General features: G+C 36.4%; 2 protein-coding genes across 9 annotated transcripts in view; one reads left to right on the top strand and one right to left on the bottom strand.

Moving 5' to 3' along the window:
• pigg (phosphatidylinositol glycan anchor biosynthesis class G (EMM blood group)) overlaps positions 1-13,437 on the top strand; it is a 41,029-nt gene extending 27,592 nt beyond the window's left edge. The window contains exons 10-13 of one of the 3 annotated variants that reach the window (XM_072584010.1): positions 1,911-2,099; positions 3,145-3,454; positions 6,022-6,185; positions 7,678-13,437. In XM_072584010.1, the coding sequence (XP_072440111.1) occupies positions 1,911-2,099; positions 3,145-3,454; positions 6,022-6,185; positions 7,678-7,906 (892 nt within the window). In that variant the 3' untranslated portion in view covers positions 7,907-13,437. Of the gene's footprint in view, positions 1-1,910; positions 2,100-3,144; positions 3,455-4,262; positions 4,387-6,021; positions 6,186-7,677 lie in introns of those variants that run through there. The other 2 variants (XM_072584011.1, XR_011962398.1) reach the window with 2 other exon arrangements.
• LOC140485648 (protein Hook homolog 3) overlaps positions 11,683-25,752 on the bottom strand; it is an 80,587-nt gene continuing 66,517 nt past the window's right edge. For 2 of the 6 annotated variants that reach the window (XM_072584012.1, XM_072584013.1), the window contains 3 exons: positions 22,409-22,480; positions 18,133-18,269; positions 11,683-14,698 (listed from right to left, as the gene is read on the bottom strand). In XM_072584012.1, coding sequence (XP_072440113.1) covers positions 14,551-14,698; positions 18,133-18,269; positions 22,409-22,480 — 357 coding nt within the window. In that variant the 3' untranslated portion in view covers positions 11,683-14,550. Of the gene's footprint in view, positions 18,270-22,408; positions 22,481-25,752 lie in introns of all 6 variants that reach the window. The other 4 variants (XM_072584015.1, XM_072584014.1, XM_072584017.1 and 1 more) reach the window with 4 other exon arrangements.

Genomic DNA, 25,752 nt, shown 5'->3' with positions numbered 1-25,752 from the left:
GTGAGGCAGCAGTGCTAACCACTGTGCCACCTGTAGGGGGCCAGACTATTCAGGAGAGATGTTAGGAAGCACTTCTACACTCAAAAGGTGGGAGAGGTTTGGAACTCTCTTCCACAAACTACAGTAGGTGCAGGATCAGTTGTTAATTTTAAATCTGACATTTTCTTTTCTTCAGCAAAGATATTAAGGGATATGGGCCAAAGACAGATAATGTATATGGAATTAAGTCACAAATCAGCCTTGATCTCATTGAATGGTGGAACAGGCTCGAGGGGCTGGATGACCTACTCTGTTTCTATTTTTTATTCTGTTGTTTATTTTGTAACCACCATTTTGTCAATTATAACCTGTCTCCTTCAATACAACAGCTCCCTCTAGTTGAGTATCAGACTTGACTGGTTTAAGTTGGATTTCTAACTTTAAATCATTTGTTAATTAAAAGCTGAATTACGCTCAGCATTGATGCCTGAACTCCATACACTCTTCTATCTATTCCATTTCCTTGCCTCCATTCCAACATTACTGCTCCGACAAGTACTAATTGTTTTCCAATTTTGCAACTAATTTCATATTGGATTGAACAAGTTATCATGTATACCCATAGATTAAATCCTACCTATATATATATATTCTTAAATCCAGAACTTTGTTCAGTGCCTCTGAAAGGCTTGAGAATGATATATTGTAAGATTTCTACTGTCTATTTAGCTTGTCCTTTCCTCAAAAAAAACGGTTGGTCAAGTAGGTTCTTTAGTTTCTAACTCATGTTCCCTCCAGCTTTATTTATAATTGGTGGAATGCATTTAGATTATTTACTTCATTTTAATACAATTTTTATAAATGGAATCTTAGAATCCCCTACAGTGCAGAAAGAGGCCACTCGACCCATCAAATCTACCTCAATCCTGCAAAGAGCATCCCATCCTGACCCAGCCCAACCCCCATCCCAATTTCCAATGGCTAATCCATCTAGCCTGCACATCCCTGAACATTATGGGGCAACTTAGCATGACCAATCCACTTCACCTGCACATCTTCAGATTGTGGGAGGAAACCCTCGCAGACACTGGGAGAATGTGCAAACTCCATACACAGTTGCTGAAGGCTGGAATTAAACCTGGGTCCCTGGTGCTGAGGCAGCAGTGCTAACCACTGCGCCACCGTGCTGCCCGTTGGGTAATCTCAGAAAATATAAAAAATGTTTTAAAGATTCTCTAGTTCTTTCTGAACACTTAATTTAAAATATATATTATATAGTAATTCATCTTGACAAAGATTTTTATCAATCATGAATTAGACTCCAACTTAGGTTAGGAAAAAAAGGTTTTAAAAATAAAATACCAATAACTGAAATCTGAAGAAATGAGACTCCACATTTTAGTTAATTTTCAGTGCCAGAGAGGATGTTTAACAGTAAGAAAGACTGATCATGGCTGTACAAATTTACTTATATTGGTATGGACAAGCGTTAACTCTTTCTATTGAGTTTAATCAGTATCAATCATGTAAGTAACATAATTTCACGCTCTTATTGCTGAGATACATTTAGAGCAAAGCTTTTTGGGAAACAAGGCAACTAAGTAACTTCCTGATTTCTGCATTTAACTCTGTATGTACAATTAATGAAGTTGCTATCCGGTTTATTCTCGAATAACAGTGAGCACTGATAGCCCCATTGCTATTCTTACTGTAGAATCCAAGCCATTATATCATGTAAAATTACAGTATTTCCAAAATATGAATTGAGGGGTTGGTGGACAGTGGTGGTGAAGAAGTGTCACTGGACTCAAACTCTAATTCCTCTCCATAGATGCTGCCAGAGCTGTTGAGTTTCTCCAAAACTTCATTTTGGTCAAGTTATCTTGATAACTTGGTTCAACAGATGCTGATTACATGTTTTTGCTTTGCAGCTCCAGTCATAGAACTGAACTCTCCATACTGGCAGCAGTATCGCTCTTTTTGATCTTTATTTTGGTTCAGAGGACATGTTCCACTGTTTCTAAAGCAGCACTGGCACTGGGGTTGGTGGGAATTTACTGCTATCGGGCAGCAATTGGAAACCTAACATTCCCCTGGAATCCAGATAAACATATTTCAAAGTAAGTTCTTTGATAATGTTGAAGGAGTTGTCACATTTGTTAAGATTAATGTCACAATTTAAGCATTACATTTAAAGAATTAAGTTCATAATTTTAGATATGTTATGTAAATTGAATAATTATCTATGGATCATCATCCAGGTGGAGTAGGACTGGAGACTAGGATTCTTCCTGATCTGCTCCACATCTGCTGGTTGGAGAAGCAGTCGAAAATGTTTAACTACTGTTCCCAATAATTTCTGGGGTTTTAACTAGTTGAATTCTTTTGGTAATTGTTTTACCACAGGTTTTTGCTTTGTCAATCTGTACTTAAATTCTGAATTTGGGTAAATAAAGTGAAAGAGTATGTACTCCATATTGGATAGTTGACAGTCGACTTGCATTAGTTTCTTGCACTGTTTCACAGTAGAGAAAACTCATAAACTTGGTGATGGTTTTTACATATGTTGTTCCTCAAGCTGACCAAAAGCATAAAGTCACTGTCGGCAGACTATGGATCATTGGAGATTTCCTTTTTAGTTCTTCTGACTTAACTAGCTAGTGTGAAGGATGCGGGGTGTGGGTTGAGAAGGGCACCATGTATTGTAACTGTTGTTATCAGTGTCGAATCACTCAAGAAACGTGGTTTCCAAGGTTGTGCTTACTATAATCCTGTGTTGCAAATGTTGTTTTGCTATTGCCCCTTCTGTCTGATACTAGGTGTTTAAAATCATGAAAAGTGTACAGCTAATAGAGAGAAATAATGAGAAGACACTGATTGGAAGCAGTTGGCAAAAGAGCTAGAGTCAACTAGTGGAAAACTACAGTGGATTGGATTAGAATACCATCTTTTAGGATGGTGAAAAGAGAGAAATACTTGTAGGAGGAAAGATTGTAGGGATATGTGGAAAGATGTCAGACTAGATCTAACTAGAGTGCTCTTCAGAATTTGAGTTAGTGCAAACTCAAAGTCATAGTCATTTATAGCACAGAGGAAGCCATTCAACCCATTGGTGAATTGTACTGTTCATATTACAAATGCACCATTTTGTTTTGTTTTTGTTAGGGGAATTATTGAAGCACGTTTTGTTTATGTGTTTATCCTCGGAATCCTTTTTACGGGAGTTAAAGACCTGTTGAAATCTGCATTCGCTTTTCCTGACACGACAACAAACAGTAGGGGACTCTGGGAAATGTACAACGGACTTGTGCTCTTGGCTGCACTGCTTCTTCGCCCTCACAACTTGCCAGTCTTGTTGTTTATCCTTGTCGTTCAATTAATTTTAACAAAATTTATATGGAGAATACTGGATTATGATGCAGCACAAATTACCATAATATATTACTGGTTTGGCCAGGCTTCTTTTTACTTTCAGGTACATTTTTATTCTCTTTTGGTTTTTTTTAGCATGCATAATTCCAAAGCTTAGTTTCTAACAAAGGATAATGGTTTTGTGTTTTTAAGCTGTTGGACCTTAATAAGATGCTAATTATTTACCACCAACATCAGTTTCCAAGTTCGTAATGCACTTACGACTGTTACAAAACTCAAAAAGATTTTATCTGAAAAATGCAAAACTAACTTCACTAAAGCTTTTTTCAAGATTTTGATTCCTCCTTTCTGGTTGTCCTGAATTATTTAAAACCTATTTGACAAAAGGTGCCTTCCTACCCAATGCCCCTTAACCTTATATATCTGTTAGATTCCCCTCTCAACATTCACTGTTTCAAGGAAAATAACACCAGTTATCCAATCTTTCCTTACTGCTCAGACCCTCCAGCCCACACAGTATCCTGGTAAATCTCTGCAGTCTCTCTCATGCAGTCACATCCTTCCAATAATGTGGTGACCAGAACTACGTGCAATACTTCAGCTGTGGCCCAATTATACAGTTCTAGCATGACCATCCCTTTTCTTGTATTCCATGTCTCAGCAAATAAAGGCAGTATCCAAAATGCCTTAGCCATCTTATCCACCTGCCCTTCTACCTGTGGAGATGCACACTACGGTCCCTCTGATCTTCAAATGAATATCAAATTCTTATTAGCTTGCACTAACTCAGACTCTGAAGAGCACTCTACAGTCTTTGGCAGGACGGGGTAATGGGCAGAGTCATCATCATAACAGTGTCAGACTTGCTGTGCTGCAAATTGAAATTTTCCCTTTTGTTTGAAATCTCAAAGGTTCAACTAGAACTAACAAGACAGTGTCCTATAACTGAAGATGCAATTTTCCAAACTGCATGTATTGACATGTCCATTTAATATTGATATCATGGATTCATAAAAGTTCTAGAATCAGTTTCAGGTAAAATAAACTTCCATAATGACTTATAATTATACAACAGAATGGATTCCCAAGTGGAAGAGTCTGCATCCTTTTGGTTGCTAAAATGCTAGGATAATCTTGGAATCATTATACTTGTACCAGGAATGACAGCTCCAAATGCAGAGTTACAGGAAATGATCAGACAGCCCCAGTGATAATGCAAAGCCTATGGCAGACTTTGTGTTACAACTACTGAGCTGAGTACCACGGTGCCACCTCATAATTTCTCTAATTTTGTGCAACAACAGTACTATGTTAACTTTTGCCAAGACCAGTTTAAGTATGTTTTGCATTCCTAACATTTGATTCGTTCTGTGAAAGCTCTGTAGCTTTCACTTACCTGTCCCAGTGGTGCACTGCAAGACATCACATGAGCTGTCTGTGTACTTGTAGCTACTGAAAGGATAAATTAAATATCCAGATTTTGAGTTCCAAAAAGTTATAACCTACCTACAAAAGAAAAAGCTGCCTGTTATTATGAAAACTTATGTTAGACATGTTGCAGATGCTACTAATTTATTATCATTTAACCACAAAAAAAAGTCCTAAATACAATCTTTCTAATTTTGTGCACGATCATATTCATCCACTGTCATCATATTCCACAAAACATAGCAGCTTCAGGGTTCAGTGTAGTGGTGTACAGGATCATCATTTTCTTATGATCAGCATCATTTTCTGATTTGTACTCTCAAAACAAGCTTGGAGCTGTTGTCTCTGTGCAAGATATAAAAATTATAGACACCAGAGTCTTCGCTTACAGTTATTTTTAAGGAAAAGCTACTTAGAGGAAGCACACAATGATGATTTCACATTACAGTTACAATAGTTTCTCTCATTTACAGGGAAAAGGCATTACATTATCTCCTGTATTAATGCCCCTTACACTTGGTTTACACTTACCTTGCAATGCTGTGCTGATAGAAGTATCATTGCGTGAAATTTTCACGGCCTTACTCATCTATCCCTAGATAACCTAAGCCATTAAACAAATAAACACATCTACAACAAAGTTGAAGCAACATAAAAGCACTATCTATGGAGGCTTTGAATGTCTTAATATTTTTTCAGCCATGAAAATTAAAATGAAACTATTTCTTTCTCAGTTCTTAACTGCATTACAGATCTGAGTTTCTCTGGTTTGCATACAGTTTTGTAAACGTAACAAAACTTATCCATCTGTTTTAGCAACTTTAATTTGTTTGATGTTCAAAATCCCACCATTAAACAAGTCAGACTTAATGATATATTTCAGCAGATTGCAACCGTAAGAAATCTGTCAATGTGTTTTAGTGCATTGAAAGGTGACAGTTTTTCCACCTCACCTGGCCTATCTTAGATTTAATACTAGAAGATAAAATTCATCTGTATTATGTAGTGGCAACTTTGTTTTTTAGTGCAAATGAATTTTAGAATTGATGTCTGTCTGTTTTTGATTTTTTTTGTACATAACGGTCTTTCATTTGTAAATTGTCAGATGGAATATATTACAACAATTTTTGATTTTTTTGTATCTGTTCTGTCACTTATGGCAGTCCGTTTATATTGGAGAGATAACTTCAAAATCAGATATGCAATCATTTTAATTTCATTGAACTTTAATTTTCTGTACAGGGAAATTCGAATAGCATTGCAACTGTGGACGTATCAGCTGGTTTTGTGGGTTTCGAGAATTATGTGGAATTGCCAGCAGTCTTCCTTACACTATTCAGCACTTATATAGGCCCACTACTGTGGGCTGTGCATCTAACATGTTACATGAGCTCAGAAAGAAACAGGTAATGATTTATTTAGTTTTTGTCCTTTGATATCTATATTAAAAAAGGGGGGGGGGGGGGGGGGAAATCACCGCTTCTTCATAATCCCAGGTCAGAATTTAGTCTTTTGTAAATCTAACAAATAAATTTAAACTTGGGGTTAGATGGGATATTAAAATTAAAGGTTTCCCTTGGACAGAGTAGAGAATTTTATCTGTAAGGTTTGTGCTACTTTGGAACACTATTTAAGGCAGGCAGCAATACATTTTTTTGGCAATGGAGTTCAAGATTATCTTAGTGAATGGAAATGTTGAATTGAAACGCAATTGGATCAACTATTTTGTATGTTCCCCCAGAACTCTGTTGCCCATATCCTGTTCAACAATCGTCCTTGTATTTGTTGACACACCCTGGCTTCTGCTTAAATAAAAGCTTCATTTTTAAAATTCTCAACCTGATTTTTAAATCCCTGTGGCCTGGCTCCTTCCTATTTTTAATCTTCCTACAATCCTCTGCATTTGCAGTGCTAGATTTGGCCTCTTGAGCAGCTCATATTTGATTTGCTCTGTTGTTGGTGGCTGTACCTAAGCCTAAATCTGTGAAATAACCTCCAGCTTTCTATCTTATTTTCTTCCTTTTGACACCCATTAAAACCTATTTCTCTGACCAAGCTTTTGGCCAACCTTCCTAATAATCTTTGTGTTCACTTGATGTCATGTTTTGTTTTTATAACACCTCCATAAAGTACCTTAGGATGCGCTATTACAATAAAAGGTACTAGATAAATACAACTTGTTTAATTTGGGCACTACTTTAAATCTCATCTCTTTTTGCAGTATTATCCACTTTGAATACTAAATATGACTTAACTTAATAACTACAGTTTTCAAGTTGAATTCTACAGTTGTTGCTGCATGACATATAGCTATGTTCTTCCATAATGGATAACAGATTAAAGATGCATAAAGTTATATCTAGGATTAACACTGTTCTATTCATTGCTATGTTTTGTTCAGGATCATTAGTAAGAAAGTAGCTATCTTCCTTTTGTGATCTACTTAAAGCATGAATTCAGTGTTGATTACTTCAGGGTTGGATTTATTTTTCCAAGGAAATATCACCCATTGACTGGAGTTATACCTGACACAAAGAATGATGGTTATAGTTGTCAGAGGCCAGTCATCACAGTTCCAGCACATTATCACAGGATATTTCAATAAAAGATCCTTAACTGCTATATCAATGGCTTTCCTTGTCAAGTGTCTTCAATATAGTTCTTAAAATTGAAAATTCAGAAGTTCTATTGGTAAAAATTATGATGACCCTATTGTTTGGTTTTAATATTTTTTGCTGTCCCAGAGATATGTAGCCATGTGTTTTATTTGCCTCACATGCCACTAGGTGTGAAAATGAGAGGAGAAAAGCAGGGTTACAGCTTCAATTAATCTTGGCCTAAGCAGGTTTTGACCAGCAATGTTATTCATGTTAAGCTTTCTTGCTTTTCCTGTGACAGGTATTCCGCAGCAGTGGGGCACAGCTGTTACTGTTTAGTTCTATTACGAGCAATCCCAGCGTCAGTTTATATTATTCTGGTTACCTCTCTTCGCTATCATCTATTTGTCTGGAGTGTTTTCTCTCCAAAGTTGCTGTACGAAAGTATGCATACACTTGTGACAGCAGCAGCCTGTGTCATGTTCACAGCGATGGATCAGAAACGGATGATAACAATCCTAAAAAAGTGAACAAGTGTACTGGATTCATGTGTATATTTGTAAAAATTTTCAAAATCTATAATGTAATTTCAGTTCTTGTGAAAGCAAATAGTTGGGATTGTGTGAAATTGCAAGATAAAACTATTGCTTCTGTTTTATAACTCTTAAACATCTGCACCCAAAAGAACTTTTAAGAGGTGGAAGAGCATGGACAACAATGAATCTATTACCCATTTTTTGCTGCTACCAAAGATTAGTTTTATTACCTTACCCCAACCCTGAAGTTATTGAACAGAGTCTTCCTTTTTGAGAGCATTTAACACATTGCCCATACGAAAAAGAGATCCCGCATATACAGTTTATTTTCACTCCTCTTTCCATACCCTTCAGTATACCTTTATTTCAAAAATTTAATTTTATGGACTTTAACAAAACAGATTGTAGCAGCAAATTTCAAATATCATTCTCTTTTTTAAACCAGCCTCTTAAAAGTTCTGTTTTGGTGACTGACTTAGATTTGAACCCACCACGATGTTTCAAGAAATTTCATTTGAATTAATTTTTGGTAGAACAGTTGGCTCTGGTCCATGAGACTACATTAGCAAAGACCAACAGGTCTTATGAGTCAAGTTTACATAATTCACCAATCCCAGACCAACACTAAATAAATTCATGCTTCAAAAAATTTAACTAAGGGCTAGAATACTCAGCTCATCAATCTTGCCATTGTTTTTGAGGTTTATACTTTATTACATGGCATTTTAACCTGAATTCACATTATTGTAAGTAAATGAAATTGGATGATTAAGCTTAAGCAGATTATTACTTCAGCCTCACCTGTTGTATTGAGTCTAACTTAGTCCACGACATCAAGAATGGCAGAGCCTGCAGCAATGGGAAACTAAATGGATAACTGGGATTAAACATGCATGCTTCAGAACCTGTTATGACTTGAGAAGGGAAAGATCAGGTGATTTTAAGTATGTTTACAAGAACCTAAAGAACAAAGACAAAACGTAGAGTTGCATTTCTATACTGTCCTCCCCATCTGTCCAACAGAATTTCAGTGCAGCCAGTGTTAAAATTCTACAAGAATTAATATACAAATCATTCTACACTTGCCACCAGTTACATAGCTTATTCTATCAGGACAGATGGGGATTGTTAGATTTGATAAAAGTAGATAGGGATAATTACTACATCAGAGTGGTGCTGGAAAAGCACAGCCGGTCAGGCTGCATCCAAGGAGCAGGAAAATCGACAGTTTGGGCAAAAGCCCTTCATCAGGACTTGAACCGTTGATTTTAATGCTCCTCGGATGCTGCCTGACCAGCTGTGCTTTTCCAGCACCACTCTAATCTAGACTCTGATTTCCAGCATCTGCAATCCTCACTTTTGCCTAGGGATACTTTCTGCACACTGGGGCAGACAGATGAACCACAGTGGCATTAATGAGCTTGTTAATGAGCCCATTCCATTTAAATAAATTGAGGAGTTACACTAATTTTTTCAAAAAAAAGTGTGTAAATGGACTAGATTGTGTGATTTATAAACAGGACTTAGTAAAACAAAAAATTTTTTTTCATAAGTCTGCTTGATGATCCATAGAAGTTAAATTTCTATTTTTCAAAGCAAGAGAATAAAGTGACTTATTTTCCAGAAGAGTATTACTTCCATGACTTCAGATTTGTCATTTCTTTGTGACCACCATTGCACGAACATACTGATAATAGATATTATTTAGCATAATATTTAAAGAGTCATGTCTCACTTTCATCAGCATGTTTTGTATAGTAATTGGGTCAGTTTTATAATCTTCAGATTTGTGTACTTCAAGTATCTTTAGTTGGATCATTACTGGGGGCAGTCGTAAAATTCCCTTTGGACAGGTTTCCTTATTTAAAATCACTGATTTGAAAGAGGCAGGTGAGAAAGTGTTAAAAGCTTACATAGCCTGCATAATGAAGAATACTGCTTTAGGTGAAAGACTTAGTGAGAGAGCACAGGGATTAGGCTTAGGTTGCAGCCAGTTTCTGCCTCCTTCCAGTTAATGGGAAAAAATTAATTACAACACAAGACAAAACAACTAATTGGTGTACCAGTTAGAAATTATTTTGAGTGTCAATTTGAAATTAGTTGTTCTTTAAGGCCACTGACAAATCAATAGTTTTAGTCAGTCTATTGCATACATAAAATATCCACTAGTTAGCAATATTTCCAGAATTTATATTACCAAGATGGTGTTAGTAGAGCTGGTTTCCTGACCTCCGAATGGTTGAAACTCACGGGGATGTTTTTCTTGGATTAACTGATCTAAGATTTCACTCATGATATGGGAAAATTTGTACATCTGCCACACTTGCATCAGCATTACTTTTTTAAAATCTCTCCCTCTGAATCTCCTATTCTTTTAGAAAATAACTGCACTTTTTCCTCCCTCTCCTCCTCCCCATGCCCCAATTTCTTTGTTACAAAGATATACTTCAAATTACACAGAGGAGACACTCTACACAATGTTAACATGTAATTAAAAAAATACAAACTTAACTTAGGGTAGTACGGTGGCTCAGACCAGGGACCCAGGTTCAATTCCCACCTCAGGCGACCGTCTTGTGTGGAGTTTGCACATTATGCCCATCTCCTCCAGGCGCTCTGGTTTCTTCCCACAATCCAAGGATGTGCTAGTCAGGTGAATTGGTCATGCTAAATTGCCCATAGTGTTAGGTGTATTAGTCAAGAGTAAATATAGGGTATGGGAATGGGTCTGGGTGAGTTACTCTTGAGGGTCGGTGTGGACTTGTTAGGCTGAAAGGCCTGTTTCCATACTGTAGGGAATCTAACCTGCAGTACTTAAAGCAACGTCTTTCATATTCATAATTCTCATAAAAATCTAATCTTTATCACGGAGTGGCATTAGATTTAAGTGCTTTCATAACATAGGGGAGATAATGGCCTTGTGGTCTTATCACTAGATTACTAATCTAGAGACCCAGAGTTTGAATCCTGACATGGCAGATGTTGAAATTGATAATGATCAAGAAACCACATCTCATTCACTGATATCCTGCGGAGAGGAAACTTATCCTTGCCTGGTCTAGCCTACGTGACTCCAAAACCACAGGAAATTGGTGGACTCTTAGCTACACAACAAAATGCTGCCCGAGGCCCCATTCATGAATGAACTTTTTAAAATTAATCTAAATCACGTATTTGGACAGTCGTGCTGTTATTATGAAGCTATCTCCCTTAAAATTGTTGACATAGAAATAAAATGGCTACAAAAAATTAAGCATACATCAAATAATTATATTAGAATCCATGATGACTTCAAGTTTAAGGAATTATCAAAATGCAAGGAGGCAATTTTGCTCCTGTATATTGAGTGAGTTCGGGTGGCACGGTGGCACAGTGGTTAGCACTGCTGCCTCACAGCGCCAGAGACCTGGGTTCAATTCCCACCTCAGGTGACTGTCTGTGTGGAATTTGCACATTCTCCCCGTGTCTGCATGGGTTTCCTCCGGGTGCTCCGGTTTCCTCCCACAGTCCAAAGATGTGCAGGTTAGGTGAATTGGCCATGTTAAATTGCACATAGTGTTAGGTAAGGGGTAAATGTAGGAGTATGGGTGGGTTGCGCTTCGGCGGGGTGGCGTGGACTTGTTGGGCCGAAGGGCCTGTTTCCACACTGTAAGTAATCTACTCTAAATTCTTTTAACCAATTATGTATATTCAGGTAGGTGACAAATCATTACTTGTAAGCATGCTGTAGTTAGGGCTTATTACTTTTGTAAGTAATGCATTGAACAGAATTAACACTTTAAACTATTGACAGACTTTATTTACAATATATTGAACTGTACATTTTTTGCAGCATGTGGAGCAAAGATACATTGAAGAAAGATACTGTGTAACATTGTTCACTTGGTGAACATTTCCTGAACAAAGATAACCCAGTTCTGTTGGCTTATTATATGTACATAATTTATATAAGCAGCATTAGATAGGCAATTACACAATGAGGTTAAAGCAGAGAATAAACTCAAGTACAACAATAATAATTTTAACATGTTTTGGGACATAAACAAACAACCTTTCCTTAATTCTCCAACACTGTCTGAAATACTGCATTTCAATCCAAATACAGAAAAGTAAATAAATACAATACTATGTTATAGTGCATATTATGAATACTTGCACTTTGTGGCTCCTCTTTCCACTTGGAGAAGAAAGCAGAAAATTATTGAATAGTAAACAGGAATATGTTATGAGTCAAGAGAATGTAAATCAAAAAGCAGCCTAAGCAAATATTAAAGCTACTGACATTCATTGAAGTACTGAGGCGCTTCATGTTTTTACAAGTCCTTTTGTTGTAAATCTTAATTGAGCTTTATTATGGAGAGCCCATACACTCAGTTTGCACTTGAATAACTGGCTTGAAAATGGCACAAGATGGTACTGGAGGTACTCATTTCAGGAAACAAATTTAATTTTTGTGCTCAAGTTGGCATTCCATACTGGTGGAATCATGGTTTCACTTTGGACAACTAGAATATGCAGCATCAGGTAACTGATTTCAATTGTTAGCAGAAAGATAAAACCACCGGTCTGTTAGAATGATGTCAGCTTCCAGAAAAGCAGTGTGCTTAACCAGTGTTGTTCAGTTCCTTCTAGTAATTTGTCCAGACATTTAGGTTAGATAGAGGACCTGGAGCCATTACATCTGTTGTATAGGCAGGTTAGAAAATTGAACAGTAGCAGGTTAATAGATTATGCATCCAAACTCTCATGCAAATGAACAACCAGTACTGGAAAGCCATGCTGCAGATCATGCAATCAAGTCACTGCAAATGAAGAACAAAAACAAATTATTAAAAGGAAAAAAAATTAAACAGATTAATTTGCATGCCTTTTATATAGCATTTACTGGGAAGGGTTAGTGCTTCTAAATTTGATAACTACCAGAATGGAATATTGTTACAAAATAAATAACAGTTTAAGTTATGTGCAAGTCATCATGCTTATCATAATCTCTTTTATATTAAAACACCACTTGACTAATCATTAATAGTTCAAAAATGAGCAACTCAGACTTTATTTTCCAAACCAGGTACTCAATTATTATTGACAGTAATGTAACCTGCGTAAGCAACAAAAGTAGCTGATAAATGAAGAGGATAGGTTTTTTTTGAATGGTGCACCTATTGATAACAACTAAGGGCACTGACAACATTCAGTAATAATGCGTAGTTTTCATAATACAAATGTTAATGCATTTTGGCAAATTGTCTCAATTTCTGCTACCCAAGCCATTGTGAAGCAAGTGTTGAAAGCTCATATATAGCTCATGGTAATGCAACAATTCTGTAACTTGTGATTTATTGAAGGATTTTGCAAAAGTAATTGATTTAATGCAAAACTTAAACTTCAAATATCTTTACATTTAGGCATAGGAAGAAATAAAGCATAATAAAGCTTTCTATTCATTTGACAAGAATACGCCTTCTAGATTTTATTTGCCTACACAAACAAAAACAATAACAATTGGGGGGGGGGGGGGGGGGGGGGGAAGAGAAAGAGAGAGAGAGGAGGAGGAGGAGTTAGGAAAAGCATCTAAACTACCAATTATCCGATTTTTCCTGGTATCAAACTATACTGCAGCCAAGTACATAATTTAAACTGAAGTAAATCTTTATTAAAAGGGACGGTTTAGAAGAGAATATATATAAGAATTACTTTATTAGATACTGCCAGCAAACATTTAGAAAGGTAGGGCCTTCTGAAGAACGCTTTTTACTACAAGTTGGATAAAATATTTTCACAAAGAGCTAACATTCTTTTGGGACCAACATGATGGGAGCGCAATCCTTGGCCTCGTACCTTTTCTTCAAGTTTAATTACAAGAACAAGGGACCAGGCAAGAAACTGGTTAAAAAGAAAACCAAGGTGTGTCAACAGACTGAAGGTAGGTATTAAACAAAGACACTAAAGGGACTATTTTAGCCCATACGAAACTTGAAATTAAATGCATCAAATCTGTTGGGCTAGCTCTAGAATGGTAGAATAGCTTTTCCAAAAAAAAGTCAAAACTGGCTATTGATCAACATAAAGATCAAAAATTATATAGAGGACTACAATGGAGTTCAGACATATTTAGAAAAGAATCAGAAGAGTAGACTATTTCTGACATATAGCTAGTATGACTAAGTATTTTAAACAGCTCATATAAGATAATTAGTAGAAGCCCATGAAGTTGTTGTAAGATTTCCAGTATCTTGGTGGGACAACAATTTACACTACTACAAAACAGACGTAAAATACTGCAGATGCTGATGAACGTCATGCTTGAAGTGTCAATTGCTTGACCTATTGAGCATTTTTGGCATTTCTGGTGTTTATGCATAAATTACTGCATCCAATTCTAAACAGCACATCACAAAAAGAGATATGTACTTATGCTGTAAAGAACACAGAAGAAAGAAGTCCAAACCCAATGAGAAACAGCTTTATGTCCTGGAAATAAGACCATCAAGGCACAGCAAAGTATGTAGCACTGAAACATAATTTCACATCACTGCTTCAAGTGAACAGAAGGAAAGCATAAGTGAAAATGGGTGAAAATATTCCAAAGCAGGAATCAGGCAGAAGTACATCTCCTAAAGAATGATAAATGTGTGAAATTATATGCCAGGCAAGGTAGAAAAGGTAAAAATGTTAGGTTTGTTCCAAACAGAGCTGGATCTTGTGATGGGAGTGTTGACCCAGAGAGAGTAGATTTGATGGCTGAATGGTCTTTTCTCATGATAGAAAATGTAGATAGCTGAAATACTAAAAAAAAAGAAAACATTATTGTTTCAAACACTGATTAAGATGAGCATGATGAGAATTTGGGGGGAGTGGGGTGTAGAGAGGAGGAGAGAGGGAGACAAGGGACAGTGTGCAAATAAGAGCCAGAGGGGAAGAAGTTTGACACAAGGAGAGTTAGAATGCCAACCTCCTTTAAAAGTCTGTAGTACAAATACATAAAATTCATACAGTAATTTGTTCTTAAACAAGTTTGATGATAGTCCAAATGTCTGATTTACACGCATGTTCTTTAACCATAAATAGTGTAGTATAAACATGTGACTTAAGACATTAAGAAACTGTATGGAGATTTACCATCTATTCTACAATGCAGCTTATTTGTAGAGGAAAACTCCACACTTTGTAACATCATGATAATCTAGGCAAAATCATTTTGATTACATTGCAACATTTGTGTTACATAACATACTTTATGCAAAAAAAAGGTTCTAGTTTCAAAATAATATTAATGTTTTGATGTCTACACATGATAAATAAATCTTTCAATTTACAGAGTCAAACATATGGGCCCAGATTTTGTGGTAAGAACAACGATGAGGCTATCACCACTCAGAAATTGTACAGCAAGTTCTGATATCTACATATTAACAGCTAAACAGGAAGCTGGTGTCCGTTTTTCCTGATCCTGCACAAGCTTTGCTATAACTAGCATCCGCCAAGAGACCCAGCATTTTAAAATTTAAAGGATTCGAAGTTCTGGTATTTACCCATTAGACACTAAAGGTGTCCATTTAAGTGAAATTTTAAATGGCATTGGTCCTAATTACACCTAAACAATTTCTCTGGCATTGAAAATGATAAAGTCTTAATTAATTTTGTTTTTTGCTTTTGCTGTCATTTCTCCCACAATCCCTTCTCTTTCAAGTTCCATATACAATTTTACATTCTACCTTAGACTACCTGGCTCAGGTTGTGTATGCCTCAGTAAGGATTCTTCGATTTGATTAGGTGAAGGGATGTACAATTGCTTGGCCTGTTCACTCAGATCCTAGCTATTGATGGAGGGCACTGTTTTGTATTAGACAATGAATAATCATGAATTGTCACACAAAATCTCTGAAAAGGTCTGAGTGGCTATAAGCATAAAGAGCAATAGAAGATAGTTATTTGCCACTTATCACAAAATCAGAGCCATTTTACTCCACTAGATTTCTGAAATCAACATATTAGGTTTAAGACAATTATGAAAGCAATTCATATCAAGTTGCTCATTTGCACATGTAATTTCAAGAAAAGTGTCAGAAACCATAGTAAATGGCATTACAACAAACAGTAGGAGCGATCTTTATGGAAATTAATCATGAATTTCAAAGCAACAATGGTAATGAGACAGGCTTGCTTATTCACTCAAGTTTCTTTATTTTTCACTTGATGCTTTTTCATATTGCATATTTTATTTGTACCACAAGTGTACTATAAAATATATTTTAAACTAAACTGTGTAGACTTCCAAGAATCAACTTTGAATTGTTTCTCAAAACTGTCCTAAAATACAGCAGATTCAGGGCCGATGTCAGAAAACAATCCTTCAAAAAACAAAAGGGTAGTGGAAATCTGCAACTGTCTCCCACAAAAGGACTGTCACGACTAGTTCTATTGAAAACATCAAAAATAAGACTGATGGTTCTGTAACCCTTGACTAAAACCTAAGGCTAGTAGCTGGAGTTGAGATACAGAGAGAGAGAGAGAGAGAGAGAGAGAGAGATCAGTCATGAGTCATAACAGGCTACTAATGTTCCTCTGCTTTCGAAACGATTGCATCATAATTAATCCTTTAGAATGAATATTAATCAGTTAAATACAGCGGCTTCCAGCGTATAAAGCCAAAACAGGAAAATCTGCCATTGATAATTAGAAGGGCAGAACACCCAAAGGTCTGAATCACCCAGTTGATAAACATAGGTTTCAAGATTTGAAAAGCATTCTAGAAGTTGGTAGGTGTCATTTGTTGTCACTTTTATGGAGGTGCTTTTATGTACAAATACCATCTGGAGAACAAACGGCTCCCCTCATATCAATAGCTTTAACATTTGAAAGGTAATTTTACAAATCTGTATTGTTAAGAGCAGAAACTTCACCACTGCAGACCCTGATGAAAATCTGGCCACATGCTGACTGCGATTTTCTAATTCTCAGCAGTGTAGAGTTGTATGATTGCAGAACACAACAGGCTTGATGGACCAACTAATCTTTATATGACCACAAAAGGGTTCTGTAAAACTACTCTCAATATCTATCTTTACTTTTGGTTAGCATATTGTAAAATTATTAGATGGAGTTAGCAATTAGAAGTATAATATTTAACTCACTTATCATGCATTTACTTTGCACTATGACTCAAAGATGTTGAAAAAAATCATGTTCTATAAAAGCATTGTAATTGGATCATAATTTAGTAGGAAACAAATTAATACGGATCATTTGCACTTTAACTCCAGCATTGTTAGATGTAAAAGCATGCTTTAGTTACTACTTTAAATCTTTAATGTTACTGTAAAAGATGGCAGGACTGCAAAACAGGGCACTTCTATTAATGATAAGCAATGCAGAATCAACATCAAATATCAATTGGGACAAAATATATACTTTACAATTATTCAGCATTAAATGGAAACATTTATTTTCCATTCAAGCCATTCTTACAGGCACTCAGACTATCAATTTATTAAATGTAGGAGTTTTAACTTGTCAACCAATGTAACAAAAGGGCTAGGTCTAACCAACATTTTCCATTTCAGAAAATGAATATAAGGACATGGGATTCAGATTTGAAAATAAGAACACACTACCTTATTGCTTGAACGTAAGTTCATGTTATTTATCATAGTCATTGATAAAATTGTCCTGATGGCTTTATTTCTGTTTACATTCTTCCAATAAAATAAACCTGATAAAGATACACACAATATCGAGAAAAGGCCTTGTAACCAGTCAACTTAACGTCAGGTAACAGCCATGTGCAATTATATCACTGACCAGGTACTTTCGATCTTGTCATCTTTATTGATCTCCTACATTAAGGAATAGGTCATATTTTACAAATAAATGATAATGAACAAAAAGGTGAAATAATTTCAATTTTAAAAACAGCATTAAACCATACTGTTGTGGAAATTGAAAGCTGAGAAGGAAAGCATTCCCAATTACCAGTGCCGAATAAATTATGCCAGTGAGGGAACGTGGAACAGAACTTTATTCCAGTACTAATTTTATATTACACTTGTGGCTTAAACTTAATATGTAGGCTAAATAAACAATACATTCAATTGAAACATTAACATAATCTTTTTTAAAAATTTAACAATGAGCAGAAGAAACTTTCCAAGTAACTGAAGATAGTCATTAAATCATATACTGCATGATTGGTTTTTACAGCCATTGGCTCTACCTTCTACCTTGCTGTTGCTGGTTGAACATGCCCAGGATAAGGTCGCCGTGTACTTGTTGCCTGTCTCTGTCTAGCCAGGAAGGACTGTCCTGAACCAGTGCTGGCAAGCCTTTCTTCTGCTGCTTTTTTATGAAGAGCCATTCCCTATTAAGTAAAACAAAATAATCAAGTAAAGGTATTTACTAGAATAATAGGCACGTTTTAAAATCTAGAGCACAGCAGGTTAAAAAAAGTGTTCACTTTGCTCTTTGCCCCACAAATAAAACCTCTGTTCTGGTTACAAAGGTGAGGGAAAAAAAAATTTGAAAAGCAACGTCCACCCCTTTGATGCTACATATGGATGTGAGCTTTATTTCCCTTGAAGGTAATATAAAGCCAGAGTCTGTCATTCAAGTCAGGCATACCTAGCGTCCTGACCAATTCACTTTCACGGATAAAGGGAATGGAGCTTTCCTCAGATCGGAGTATTTGATTAGTTCTTGTAGCTCAGAGAAACAGGTACAGACATTTCCACCTAACCTTCTCAATTTTCCAAGACGGTCTGTGGCATTTGGGCTGCTCATCTCCAGAGGTCAGTTTGGCTGTATACCACCTTCCTCCTACCAGGTGGTGGCCCTTAACTTATTCATTCTTGAACTGCAAGCATCATGGGCCAGGGCAATATTCATTGGCCATCCCTTGAATCATTACATCTGTGTGATTCTAGGTCAACCCACAGTCTGTCTGAAAAGAAAAACCAGTTTTGACCCAGTGAAGGGGATGGAAACGCAAGAGTGTCAATCAGGATAGTATGTGACTCAGAGGGGATCTTGTTTGGAAACGCCACCAGCAACATTTGCCAACTGTGTAACTGTGGAGGTTGGAGGTTCAAAAGTTGCTGTCGAAGAAGCTTTGGTGACTTGCCACAGTATATCTTGTGTATGGTACACACTGCTGCCACTGTGCAACAGTGGGAGGAAATAAATATTTGAGATGGTAAATGGGCTGCCAATCAAGCACACTATTTTGGCTTGGATAGTGTCAAGCTCCTTGCATATTAGAATTGCACTCACCCAGATGTGAATCATATCATCCTTGGAGAGAGAGATAGCAATTTAACGTTTTGAGTCTAAATTACTCTTCATCAGAGCTCTGATGAAGAGTTATCTAGACCCGAAACGTTTGCTTGTTCTCTCTCCAGGGATGCTGCCCGACTCGCTGTGAGTTCCAGCATTTTTTGTTTTCAGTACAGATTCCAGCATCTGCAGTAATTTGCTCCTACAGATGTGAAAGCGTATTTGTTTATACTCTTAACTTGTAAATTATAAATGGTGGACAAACTTTAAGGAGTAAGGAGGTGAACTATTAGACTGACCTGCTGTTATAGCCACAGACTTTATATGGTTGGCCCAATTAGTTGCTGAATATAACAAAATCACTCATAGGATGACCTCAAAGGACACAATTCATTAAGATTAGAAGAGAAACAGAAAGAGTTCAAGTTACAGTTCAAGACTGGAGAAACATGGAAAGATTCTATATTTATGCATGATACAAATCAGGCGCATATCTAGGCCATTCAGCCCTTTGAGCCTGCTTTGCCATTCAGTAAGATCATTGCTAATCCAATTATAACCTCAAATCCACATTTATGCCTACCCCATTTACCATTCAATTCCTTGCTAAACAAGAATCACCTGACTTAAAAATGTTGCAAGGACTCAAACTCTCTTCTTGAAAAGTTGGTGGAAGCAAAGACTCATGATGCAGAATAAAAAAAAATTCCTGAAGGGCTTATGCCCGAAACGTCAATTCTCCTGCTCCTCGGATGCTGCCTGGCCTGCTGTGTTTTTCCAGCACCACATTTTTCAATCTGATACTCCAGCATCTGCAGTCCTCACTTTCTCCTAAAAAAACTTACCAATTCTCTGATTTTAAACAGTGACTTCCGGTTCTAGATTCTCCAACAATAGAAAACATCCTTCCTACATCAATCCTGTGAAGACCCCTCAGGATTTTAGATGTTTCAATCAAGTCACCTCTGAATCTTCTAAAATCCAGTAGGTACACGCCTAGCCTGTCCAACCCTGCCAATTCCAAGGGCTAGTCTGGTAAACTTTCTCAGAACCATCTCAATAGATTTGCATCCTTTCTGAAATAGGGTGATTAATCCACTGCACAGTTTTCTACACAGTCTTATCACTAGCCTGCATAATTGAAATATAAACCTCCCCAATGTTATATTCAATTCCTCTCATGGTAAATGACAACATATTAGTTTTCTTATGTGATGGTCGTATGTATATACTAACGCTTTGTGATACATGCATGAGGACACCCAGACCTCTCTGCATCTCAGAGATCCACAATCTATCACCATTTAAATAATATACTACTTTCCACCACTTCCTGCTAAAGTAGATGCTTCATATTATCCGATTTGCCAGATCCTTGCCCACTCATTTTAAATATTAAAATCTTTTTTCTAACCACCTTGTGTGCTTTTCACAACTTCCTTTTCTAACTACCAGTGTCAAATGGAATTTGCTCAGCTGTAACCCACTTCACAGATGCTCAGTTTGGGTACTGCCGTAGCCACTTATCTCCTGCCATCATTACAGTTTTGATTTAAACATGGTCAAAACAGCTGAACCACACAGTGAGAGTAGAGTGACTGATTTTGACATCAAGACTCCATTTGATTGTGGTGTCAATGAGTCCTACCAAAATTAGAATAAATGAGAATCTGGAGAAAACTCCACTGGAAGTCATACCTTGCAACAAGATGGACAGTGTGGTTGTCAGAAATCAGTCATCTCAGTTCCTGAAGGTCATTCCTGAGTTCTAAGGTAGAGTCCTAGCCCAACCAACCCCATATAGTTCATCAATAATCTTCCTTCCATCATAAAGTTGGAAGTAGAGCTATTCAGCATCAGTCATGACTCCTCAGACACTAAAAGGAGCAAAACCTGGACGGTATCAAGGTTTGGCTAACAAGTGACAAGTAATGTTGATGCCGCATAAGTGCCAGGCAATGACCATCTCCAAATGGGAATCTAAAGATTTGCCTCTAACATTCAATGGCAATACCATCGCTGAATCCTCCACTATCAATATCTTGGGATTTACCATTAGCCAGTATAAATACTGTGCTGAAACAGCACGTGACAGCCTAGAAATCCTACAGCGATTAACTCAACTCTTGACTCTCCAAAGCCCAAACACCATTCTGCATGTAGGTTTGCTCGCTGAGCTGGAAGGTTCATTTCCATAGAGCAAACCTACATCCTGAACCTCAACCTTAGCTACAAATCTTCTCAAAACTCATTTACAAAACAGAAATCAGGAATGGAATATTGAACTTCAGTGGATGAATGCAGCTCTAATGACACAATAAGATTGACATCATCAGGGCAAAACAGCCCCCTCGATTAGCAACTCACCTTCAGTCATTCACTCCCTATACTAGAGATGCAGCAACATCTATAAGACGCACTGTAGAATTTCACCAAGGCTTCTTTAGACAGCACCTTCCTAACCCATGACCATTACCATTCAGAACAATAAGGTAACAGATACATGTGAACACCATCACCTTCAAGTTCCCCTCAAAGCTACACATCATCCTAACTTGGAAACAGGTCACCATTCCTTCACTGTTGCTGGATCAATATCCTGGAACACGTTCGCCACTGGCACTGTGGGTTAATCTATACATTGGATTTCAGCAGTTCAAGGAGGCAGCTCATCAACACTTTCTCAAGAGTGACTAGGGATGCACAATACTTCTGATCCTGCCAACAAACCCACATCCCCTAAATCAATGAACAAACAAAAACAACAAATTCTAGTCTGCGTGCTGGAGACAAAATGAAAATGCTCATCAAACAGATGCCTATCTTAACACATCTAAAACTGCAAAGATTTTGAAAGGCCTGGAGATTGTTTATTCGAAGAACTGAGCAGGAGGTATTTTCAAGATTATTAATAAGGGATTACTAGAATTCTGAAAACAGATTTGACATTACCTCAAACTACAAAATTGCAATCACACTCAGATGATGAACAATTGGTTATTTTGAAAACATACAAATGATAAAAATATGGAATGAACTGTCCAGTAATCTAGTTATAAAATTTAAGGAAAAGATATATAAATGACATATTTGAAATTGTGGGCAACTTAGATGATTTTCAGAACCATCCACACAAGTTGCAGCTTTTTCCAATTCTGCACATCCCTATCCTATGTTAAATTCTTGCTTAGCTGTTTACCAATAATATTTTATTGTTTAACCTCTTACCATGTTATACCATGCACTAACAATCAGCTTCTCTTCATGATCCCTCTGAATCTTTGTCTTCTCATATTCTTTCTAAAAGTTCAAAAGAAAAAAAAATATTTAGTCCAGAGACATTAATTTTTGTCTAACTGCAAATGCTTAAAAAAAAATTTATTATATAAAGATAAATCATTAGTCTGGAGTGGAATATCCTGCACCTAATTTGCTAGATTGTAGAATATATTTCAATCATTAGTAAGTAATACACTTTTAGTTTATTCAACTGATAACAAAACTTGTTGACAAGGTGAAAAGAGTTTATTTCAATTATTCATACTGCAATGATTTATTATAGGTAAATACAAATGTCATTTTCCAGATCGTAAGATAGCATAACGGCCAAAGAAATATGTATTTAGTTAAATTTTACTGAAACTGGTAACCAAGGGAGAAAATGTTACTTTGAATAGTAACATAAGATCTTAAACATGAAAATGCAAACCATTGCTGTTAACCCATTATTTACATGATGGTATATCAGACATTGCAGCACTCCTTCATTACTGCTACCTTCAAATGGTATTAACACATAAATAAATTGTGGATTACAGGGACTCTGGAGCTCAAACCTTTCCCTGGTCTCATCCAGCAAGCATATACAATGCACTGCACAAATTTACTAACCTCTACAAAACATTATCCAAAGTCTCATTCCTGAGGGAAATAAATAAATATCTAAAATTTACAAAACTCAATAACTAAAATGTACAAATGTGCCTGCATAAGCTGTGACTATGGAAAATAACCTACAGAAATTTGTAATTTTCAATCTGGATATTTAACGCCAGCTTTTAAGGAAAGCTAAAAAAATTGAATTAGAAACCATTAATTTATTAAACTAGAATTAAGTCAGTAAGTATGTTGGGAAGTTGGCTAACTTCTAAAGGATTCATGAATATTATGTTTAAAACAACGAAGACTTCAAGGCAGTACAGTTGATATGTATAGTAACCTTTGACAATATCATTTACAATGGACAATAAAATCTAAGGACAGTGAGAGGATAGGAGATGGAAAACTGAGTGTGCGGTTGTTCATCAAACTGAAGGAAAGACAGGTACCCCTCAGAAGTTTACATTAGAATCACTGTTCTTTCTGACAAATAGAAGACATTTGATACAAATTACTTACCTGGAATTTGATGTAGGAAGTATAACTTCATAGTTTGCAGAGAACAAAAAGCCTGGAAATAAACTAAGTAAACAAAGGGGAGGATAATAGCAGACATCAAGAGTAGATATACAAATTGGTGAAATGTGCTGGCAGATTAAACAAGAAAGTATATTATGATGCACTTGGAAAGGAAAATAAAGAGATACAATATAAAAAGGCACAATTTAAAAGGGATACAGTTACAGAAGTACACGGGGCGGTCAGTAAAAATTTTAAAAATCCTTGGCCAAATAAATAAAGGCCTGAGAAGTAGAAGATCAAATAAATCATGCTTAACCTTAATATTCAGGCTGAGAACCTGCAGTGATGGATAATATACAATTCACAGGATCATACTTTAGGAAGGGCAGAAATGAGTAATAAGGATAAGCCAACCAGGAAAGTTTAGGATAGCATAAAATTGAAAGAATATCATACAGTTTGGCAAAGATTAATGGTAAGCAAAAGGATTAGGAATTTTTTTTAAAATAACAAAACACAGCCAAATGTAGTAGAGGCACAATATAATCTCGAGTATAAACTTGCAATTAATATAAAGACAGGAAAAGCTTCTTTAAGTGTACAAAAAGGGAGGGGCCAAAGAACATAAGCCACTTTAAAGAATGAGGCTGGAGAAATAGCAGGGAACTAGAAAATGACAGAGGAGCTAATAAATACTTTGCATCACTGCAAAGTCTTCATGGCTGCACTCTTTAAAAATACAAAATAATTAAGGAGCAGAAAGATAAAGGAATAAATTATCACTACAGAAAAGGTACTGAGGAAATGAATGGGACTAAAAGCCATTAAATTCCTTAGACATGATGGGATGTTCTAGGATTTTAAAAAAGTAGCTCAGAGATAGTGGATGCACTGGTAATAATGTTGCAAGAATTCTCAGATTCTAGAAAAGTCCCAGAGGAAAACTGCCAATGTAAGACCCTAATTCAGACAGGGAAGGAGGCAAAACAAAGTAACTAAATGTTACTTAGCTTAAAAAGGAAGGAAAGATAGGTAACATTCACACAACACAGTGTCAGGTAATGACTGTGTCCAAAGAAAGACAACCTAACAAACATCCCTTGACATTCAACAGTGTTACCATTGAATCACCCACTATCAAAATTTTGGAAATTACCATTACCCAGAAACTGAATAAGACTAATCATTTAATACAGTGGCTAGAACAGCTGGTCAAAGGTTAGGAATACTACAGCAAGTAAATCACTTCCTGACTCCCCAAAGCCTGTCCATCATCTACAAAGGCACAAGTCAGGAGTATGCTGAAATACTCTCCATCTTCCTGAATGAGAAAACCTTAAATGCTGCAATATAACTGGAAGTTAAACCATGATTAAAATGGTCCACTTCGGTTGGCCAGTATAGAATTTCCCATCTTATACAGCAAGCTAGAGTTTGGATAGCCCAGAGTTGGGCGTAATAAGTGCTAAAAAGATATAACAAAAGCCTTCAGTGAGATGTTGTAATATTAGCTCCAGACCTAGAAGCATGGCCAATAGTCATAAATCTACTAAAATAGTAACAATGAATGGGAGATTTTTTTTTGTATGCATCTAGGATCAAGTTTGAATCCCATCAGCACACTCATAGAAACTGAGACATATCAATTGATTTAATCAAAAATTCCTTCATCACGTCGGCAGCAAAATTCAGTCCAATGTCAGATACGGTGTAAACATCACTTTACTAAATTTTTATGAACTAATTCAGTACAGAGACTGCACCAGATTTTTGTTTATAAAATGAGAAGATTGAATCAAAAGAAACCTATGCAACTTTTTCCAATTCATCATTTATGTTCTACAGTGCTAAATCCACAAGCATGGTCATCAATGCAGGTAATAATACTTCACCAGCTGCCATGATTTTTTCAATCATTTTGCCAGGCAACAGTCAAGGAATTTTTTTTAATATAAGTACAGGATTTTAAAATCAAGTACACAATTAAAACCAGTTAGCTAATTAAAATTTTCTTCCCCCAGAGAGTGAATAGCAAGTGATTTAGTAGTTGGGTATTCAGAAAGACATCTTTTACCCTGCTTGAGGGTAACACTTCGATCACCGATGAGGATGATCTTATGGATATAGTTGGAAAGGTTTCTAACAAATTAAGAGCAAAACAGCTAAATGTG

This window comes from Chiloscyllium punctatum, chromosome 14 (assembly GCF_047496795.1).
Source record: "Chiloscyllium punctatum isolate Juve2018m chromosome 14, sChiPun1.3, whole genome shotgun sequence".
Taxonomy (NCBI): Eukaryota; Metazoa; Chordata; class Chondrichthyes; order Orectolobiformes; family Hemiscylliidae; genus Chiloscyllium; species Chiloscyllium punctatum.
This window is presented reverse-complemented; position numbering and strand designations above follow the sequence as displayed.